This window comes from Helobdella robusta (assembly GCF_000326865.2).
Source record: "Helobdella robusta unplaced genomic scaffold HELROscaffold_7, whole genome shotgun sequence".
NCBI lineage: Eukaryota > Metazoa > Annelida > Clitellata > Rhynchobdellida > Glossiphoniidae > Helobdella > Helobdella robusta.
In genome coordinates this window covers 3,431,536-3,439,796 of record NW_008705398.1, presented here as the reverse complement: position 1 = coordinate 3,439,796, position 8,261 = coordinate 3,431,536, and the positions used below count along the sequence as shown (strand labels likewise).

Here is an 8,261-nt window from a genome sequence, read left to right as displayed (position 1 = left end):
GTGTTTTGATCCATCAGCTGATTCCCATTTTCGTTTCAGCAAATCCCCTTCCAAATACAATGAGTCCCACTGAGCCCAATAACCCTTTAACACGGCACTATATTCTGAGATGCTTTGCCAGTCCGGTCGCTTGCCCTCCTTCTTCCATGTGATCAGATGTTGTAGGTCCTCATCCGCAAACTGTGCCTCAACAAGATCCGTCGGTGTCCAACCGTCGTCCGCTGATATTGTTGTTGCTCTTATGTCTTCCGATTGTATCTTCTCCTCGTGACGACAGCAATATTTGCATCCTGGTAAACATGGTCGACGTGAGAGAGCATCAGCATTACTATGAGTTGTTCCTTTGCGGTGCACGATCTCGAAGTCGTACATTTGTAAACGCTCCAACCATCGGGCCATCTGTCCTTCAAGATCCTTGAAGTTGAGGAGCCATCTTAACGCTGCATGATCAGTTCGGAGAAGAAATTTCTGTCCATTAAGGTACTTGTGGAAGTGTTTTGTTGCATTGACTATTGCTAGTAACTCCTTCCTGGTTACACAATAGTTTCGTTCGGACTTTGTGAATCCTCTGCTATAATACGCTAGCACCTTTTCTTCTCCGTCCATATGCTGTGACAAAACGGCTCCGATTCCGTTGTTACTTGCATCGGTATCTAACACAAACGTCTTGCCACGAACTGGATATGCTAGCAAAGGAGCATCACATAGTTCAACTTTTAACTTTTGAAATGCTGAGTCGCATAGGGTATTCCAGTTGAAAACTAGGTCCTTCTCGGTAAGTTGGTGGAGAGGTCTGGCAACTTTTGCAAAATCCTTTACAAAACGTCGATAGTACGTTGCCAATCCCAGAAAACTGCGCAATTCATTTTTATCCTTTGGAGTTGGCCAGTCTTACACAATTTCTATCTTGCTGGGATCGGTTCGAACTCCATCTGAAGATACCACATGTCCCAAATAGTTAACTTCTTTAGAAAATAATCTGCACTTTTTAACGTTCAGCTTTAAATTTGCCACCCGAAGTCTTGTGAAGATCTCCCGTAAGTTTTCGACGTTTTGATCAAATGTTCTTCCTAGAACAATTATGTCGTCTAAATAGACAAGACAGGTTTTCCAGTTAAGACCTTGCAATACACATTCCATCAGTCGCTCGAATGTAGCTGGAGCATTGCACAATCCAAATGGCATGACGGTGAATTGCCACAACCCCGATCCGATAGAAAACGCTGTCTTTTCGCGATCGTTCTTGTAGATTTCTACTTGCCAGTATCCGCTTTTCAAATTAAGCGTGAAGAACCAACTTGAGCCAGAGAGGGTGTCCATGATGTCATCAATCCTCGGTAACGGATAGCTGTCCTTTTTAGTCACATCATTTAACTTCCTATAATCAACGCAAAAACGGGTAGTGCCGTCCTTCTTCTTTACCAAAACAACTGACGAAATCCAGGGACTTGATGACGGTTCGATGACCCCTTGATTCTGCATTGTCGTTATCATTTCGTTTACTTCTGTTTGTTTTGCTAAAGGAAAACGTCGTGGTACTTGTCGGATCGGTTTCGAATCCTGAGTATCAATTCGGTGAGTTACCAGAGCGGTTTTACCTTGGTCATTGTCACCGGTTGAAAACACGTCTGCAAAATCGGCAATCAACGCCTCGGCTTTTAGAGGGTCTTCTTGATACAAATTAAGTTCATCCAGTAGATTTTTGGTAAGTTCTTTGAGTCTACCTTTGTCAGTTGGTAGAACCTTTTCCTGTTGCTCCATATCTAATGATTTCACCAAATTTATTGATTGGCAATTACCTATTTCCTCGCCTTTTTTTAATTTTAATAGTGTGTTTAGCGGTATTCATTATTCTGACAGGAATAAGACCATTTTTGTTTGCTTCTACCAGGCATTTTCCAATGACCGCGTTCTGTACATTTGTCGTTGAGGTTGGCTCCATCAAATAGAACTGGTGGCCCCCAGGATCGCAATTCAACTTGCCCCATACGATGTTTTCAAATGATTGAAGTAGTTAGTACAATCGACTGTCACTCGAATGCATTTTTCGTCGCTATCCCCCATTATCACTTCTGTATTTCTCCATCTAAGAATGCGTTTTTCTAAGTCAATTTTGAACCCATATTTTGTTAGAAAGTCGACACCTATTATGCGTTCGTCGATGATGTCCGCAACTAAGAATGAACCTTCGAATAACAAGTCGCCTAGCTGGACAGTACGGAGAATCTTTCCATAGACTAGTGCTGTTTCTCCGGTAGCTGTTCGAAGGATGTATTTGTTAGAAGTCACTTTCTTCAGATTGTGTACCAAATCAGATCTTAAAATCGAATTTGTTGCTCCGGTGTCGACTGTAATTACGCATTCTCGTTGATCAACTTTTCCGTTCAGACATAGGTCGTTTCGATTTCGATATAGTCTGGAAACGTTAATTATGGTACTGGGGGCGTCAATTCTACTAGCCAACCTCTGCCCCACAAAGTTGGCTCTTATTAGTTTTCCGCCCCTTCGTTAGAAAGGGCCGATCGTGATACAGGATCATCTTCTCTTCTTTTGCGCCATCTTGTCGCGCAATTTCGGCAGTAGTTATCTTTTAGGCGTTGTTTACAATCACGACGTAGATGGCCTTTTTCACCACAAATCCAGCATTGGGGTACACCATGCAGTTGGGGTTCGCGTTTCACAACCATCTTCTTGCAAGAGCATTCTTCATGTACTTGGCGTAGACGTACGTCACTTTTTGATGCTTGCTTTGCCGATTCAAAAGTGAGACTGCGCAACGGCATCCTTGAGTTTTCGTTTATCTGACAAGTGAAGGGATTGCTTGAGTTTCGAATCACGAAGGGCTTTGATAAACGTATCCAGGGCAGTTTCGTCTCTATGCTCGGGGTCTGATGTCGGATACGACAGCAATGTCAACCGTTCGATATCTTGTGCCAGCTGCTGAATGGATTCACCAGATCGTTGCGTTCTGTTTCTAAGCTGAGACCGATAAATCTGTTTCATGTGTTCTTCACCATAACGTAAGTCCAACGCGCTAACCAGAACTTCATAGTTGAAGTGGTTCTCCGCCGGAATCGTCTGAAGAACCTCTGCTGCTGAACCTCGCAGGGCCAGTATCAGTGCTGTCGCTCGTTCTTTTCCGTTCCAACAGTTACTAGTTGCCGCTGCTTTGAACTGGGTTTTATAAACGTTCCAGGACATCTCTCCGTCAAATGCTGGTACCTTCAAAGTTCTTCCGGATGCGTGATCTAAAGGCATGGTCATTTTTTTGGATTGCTCCAATTCTCGTTTCAATTTGTCTATCTTGTGATCTATCTCAACGGTCTGACGATCAAGTTTCTGCTCGATTATTTCTATTCTTGTTGACTGTTCTTCAATCTGTTCTGCCACTTCCAATTTTACGTGTTTTAGCTGGTCCTTGATCTGTTTCAACTCCTCTGTCTGTCGTTCGGACTGTTCCTTGATCTGTTCGGACTGTTACTTGATCTATTGTTTTAACTCTTCTGTTTGTCGTTCGGACTGTTGTTCTGACTGTTCTTTGATCTGTTTTAACTCTTCTGTCTGTCGTTCGGACTGTCGTTCGGACTGTTCTTTGATCTGTTTTAACTCTTCTGTCTGTCGTTCGGACTGTTGCTTTATTTCAGTTTGTTGCTCTGAGTAGTAAATCGCTGGTCGAAGATCCCACTTCTGACACCAATGTTATAATATTCTCGCTGTCGTAACCGATTTACGATGCGACGGGTTCAAATCTTCGATTGAATAAAATATTCCAAACAGTTATTAAACTTTATTTACAGAAGAAATCAACTATTATTAGTTATTAAACTTTATTTACAGAAAAAATCAACTAATCGTTTATTTCCAGTAAATTCGCACTAACGCAACAATTAACTTTTAAGTCTTTCAAAATCTATCGCTATGACAACGTCAACAAACAAATCAAATATCGCTTTAAATAATTCACCGAATCGCTATTCACAAAATCACGAATTTCACTAATTACGAATATCACTAATCACGAATATCACTAATCACGAATATCACTAATCACGAATATCACTAATCAAGAATCTTTTTGCGACGTGCGCTTATATTCTCTTCGCAAGCGTCGTTTCTAGATTCTTCAAGAATTCAAGATGGTCCGATTCTAGCATACTCTAGAATGCTCCAGTCACTAGAACATTCCAGAATACGCTAGAATCCAGTGCGTTCGGTATCACGGTTATAACATTATATATATATATATATATATATATTTTTTTTTATAACAGACTGTTGTTAAAGCAACATTTCAAAAATTCAACACTACTTTCAACATTGTTCAACTTTTTTATATTTCTTTTTAATTTATTAATTTCAGAGAAAATAGACATTTTATTGTTTTTAAAAAATTTTTATTAAATAAATTTGCAAATAGCTATTTCGAGTTATGGATAACTCATCTTCAGTGCATTATATATAAGGTATGTAAGATATTAGATAAGAAGGAACAAGTAATTATTTATTTATATAAATTATTTAATTAAAACAGAAAACCAATAAAATAAATTTAATAACTACAAACATTATAAATTGTATTATATTGTAATTATATTATTTGTAATTATATTGTTTATAGTTATTAAACCAAAAAAATAAATGCGTTTTCAGTTCCTTTTTTAAATCGTTTAAAGAATTTTTAGTTTTTCTTAGCAACTCCGGCAGAGCGATCCAAACCATCAGGCCAGCAACAGCAATGTCACACAAATGTCCTATTTGCAAACGATTAACTGGTATCATCAAAAAGTTCATATCGTCTGATCTCAATCTGAATTTAATGTGGGCGATTTCCTGACAAATCTATTGGACAAATATTTCGGAGCCAAGCCATTTAACGATTTGAAATCTATGACCGCTATTTTGAAGATTATCCTTTTGTTGATTGTCAACCAGTGGAGGTCATTCAAAATCAGCGTAACGTGATCGAACCTCAGCCCACCTGCCACTAGTTTAGCCGCACGATTCTGGATTGATTGTAGAACTGCTATTGACGTCTGGGGTAGCTTGTAAAATAAACTGTTGCAGTACTCGAGACAGGATGTTATGAGAGCGTGTACTAAAGTTTCCATATGACTCCTGTCTAAATAACGTCTGACTGTACAAGCCCCTGATATGAGCCATACTAGCAACTGATACGTTCTTTATGCGCTTTTTTATTGTGAGATTAAAATCCACCATGACTCCCAAATTGGATGCAGTCGTGCCAAACAATATATCAACGTTGTTTACTTTCACCAAGTGCATATCTAGCTTTGACATCTGCTGCCATGTGCCAATCGGGAGCAACTGGGTTTTGCACTGATTTAACTTGAGCGAATTGCTGGACATCCAGCAAACATCTGACAAACCTATCAATTTCTCTATGAAACACCATCATCTAGAAACAATCATCTGAACATTATCAGCGAACGCGTGGTAGGTGAATCCATGCGAATTAATCATCCTGGCTATGTCGAAGGTGTATAGCAAGAACAGAATGGGCTCTAATACTGAACCTTAAGGTACTCCGGACGAAACAAAATTTATTTCTGATGAAATGTCTCTAAACAAAACCTGCTGGGTACAATCTAGTAAGTAAAACTGAAGCCATGCATATTCAATATCACAAACACCAAAACTATAATATAACTTCTTTAAGAGAATATGGGGATTGACGCAATCAAATGCCAATGACAAATCGAGGAAAGCCGACAGCGAAACATTCTGGACATCTATTTCTGAGATTGGCTTGGAAAGAACATGTAATAGCGCCGTCTCTGTCGAATGAAATCGCCTGTAGCCTGACTGGTGAATTGGCAAGAGGCAGTTTTTTGTTAAATGACTCAGCAGACTCTCAGCGACAACTCGTTCGATAATCTTTGAGATAAATGAAAAATTCGAAATTGGTCTATAGTTAGAAATATCATTTTCATCCAAATTGTTTTTTTTCAAAATTGGTTGGATCACAGCATGCTTTAGATTAGCAGGAAATTGTCCTAAACCCAAGCACATATTAACAAAATTACTGAGGAAACTGATGAACAAATTGGTAGGTTTTTTAAAAATGCACGTTGGAATTGTATCAAGAACACTCGTTTTTGATGGCGAACCAAGTATAATCCTCTTGAGATCACCTCCGGGATTTTTGGAAATGATGAAAGACAATTGACCTTTGACCTATTAACATCAAGTGACGAATTATAATTAGCTTCTGTAGTTTGAGTAATTTTATTTATTTTGTCTGCAAAAAACCGCATGAATTGGGAAGCTGTTAGCTTTAAACCAACATCAAGTTTAAGTTTTTTCTTGTCTTTACACAGGATCTTGCTTGCCGCTAGCCAAAAATCTTTAGAGTTGTTGATGGGCTTGAATTGGTTTTTTTAAAATTGTGTACGCTTGTCAGAAAAAAGGGTATTTTTTTGCTTCAATGTAATTCTCCAGTTATTACGACTAGCAGTTGATGAGTATTTTCTAAAAAATTTTTCAAGTTTTCTGCATTGTCTTTTTGCTCTACGACAATCTGCATCAAACCATGGAGGAGCTGTAAGACTTCTACTGACGTGAATTTTACAAAGAGGAACTAATCTGTCGACTATACTTCTTAGTTCATTATCAAACAACATTAACTTGGCATTAACATCATTCCCCTGGCATGAACTTGCAACAGCTGAGTTTATAATACTTTTTGTAAACTGATCTTTGTCAAGATCTTTTCTAGACCAAGTTAATTTTTTAACCAAAGTACCACGCATTTGAGCAATTGTTATTTTTGCCTTTATACAACTAAGATCAGAAAATACTTCACTAGGATAAATTTTTATCTTAGGAACAACGAAATCACGAGAGCTAACGATCAGATCTAGTGTACCACCAAGAAAATGAGTTTTACCTTTTATATAGTTGACCAGATCAAAAATGTCGAATATTTCTAACAAGCATGTGTGCGAGGATCGTCAATTTTCTCCATATGCGAGCTCATCGTTGTAATGTGTTTCAAAACTGATATAAATTCATTAAAAAATGAAGCAGATATCTGTGCTGAGCCTGATTTGTATAAGGAAAGCATAATGAAAGTGTATCGTCCAATTGTTAGTTTCATGCGATGGCTTCAAAAGCAGCGAACAGTGCTAAAGTTATTTTTTTAGAACCAAAACTTGAGCGAAAATAAATAACTAATCCCCGTGACTAGGATCAAGTGGCCTTACAAAATCAACAAAGCATGGCCAAACCCACTGCAACATCACCAACCGACCCATGCCATGTTTCCGTTAATACCAAAACATCCAATCCTCTATGAATCAATTCGTAAACAGCGTCAACTTTCCGACCAAAGATAATTTAATAAACCGAAATCCACAAACCCTTTAGTATTACCATAATTAATTTTATATTTCAAGTTACTCTTGCTAACAACCAATGCACTAATGTTCGATCTAGCACCCAATCTACCACCCATTATAGCTATGTCTTTCTTGTTGTTATTTGCACCACACACCGCTTTCCCACTTTTCCCCGGACTTTAAAGGAAAAATCTCCCTTACCATCAGCATTCTTTTTCTGTGCCTCCTCGAGAACGATTTTTAATTTGATTCTCTGCTCTCTGGCAAGATCATGACTCAACCTTACCTGAGCAAGATCATCACCAATTGTCTTCAGTTTATATATATTTTTAAACAGTAAATCCTTGATCTTTAAATCATCAAACTTTATCAAGATCGGCCTGACCACAACATTTTCATTTTTCTTACTAATTCTTATTAATTTGATGACATTTTTGTCTGTAAAAACATTTGTCCTGTCAGCCTCACCCTCCTTCAGTCTGAATCTCATCACATTGTTTTCATGCTCCTTTTTTTCTGCCGTGTCACTCAATGTTTTCTGCAAACATTTAACTTCTGTATTATTACTTCAACATTTTTCTTCACCTTCACATTTATTACGTCGACGTTTTTCTTCACCTCACGGCCGACAACCTCTGACTATGAAGACTTTAATTCACTCCTGAAATTTTTCATTTCATCACGCAATTCAACTCTGGATTTTTTAACAGACACAATTTATTACCATCGGCGTTAATTTTCAGTTTGATACCGTTAATCTCAGACATGATATTTTCATTCATCTCTTGTAATTTTCCTATTTCATATCATAACGATACAGGTAAACTTGTTTTCACCAACGAACTAGAGACAAGTAAACCAAGTCAGAATTTAATTAAAAATTTCTATTTGAAATTAAATTTT

General features: G+C 38.1%; 1 protein-coding gene across 1 annotated transcript in view; it reads right to left on the bottom strand.

Moving 5' to 3' along the window:
- Nucleotides 1–2,489: 2,489 nt before the first annotated feature.
- Nucleotides 2,490–8,261, bottom strand: part of HELRODRAFT_164998 (hypothetical protein) — a gene marked incomplete at both ends in the record, with an annotated part of 8,425 nt that continues 2,653 nt past the window's right edge. Inside the window, 5 exons of the mRNA XM_009030905.1 lie at nucleotides 2,490–2,784; nucleotides 2,855–3,465; nucleotides 6,189–6,364; nucleotides 6,677–6,946; nucleotides 7,560–7,896. Of these exons, the coding sequence (XP_009029153.1) occupies nucleotides 2,490–2,784; nucleotides 2,855–3,465; nucleotides 6,189–6,364; nucleotides 6,677–6,946; nucleotides 7,560–7,896 (1,689 nt within the window). The remainder of the gene's footprint in view (nucleotides 2,785–2,854; nucleotides 3,466–6,188; nucleotides 6,365–6,676; nucleotides 6,947–7,559; nucleotides 7,897–8,261) is intronic.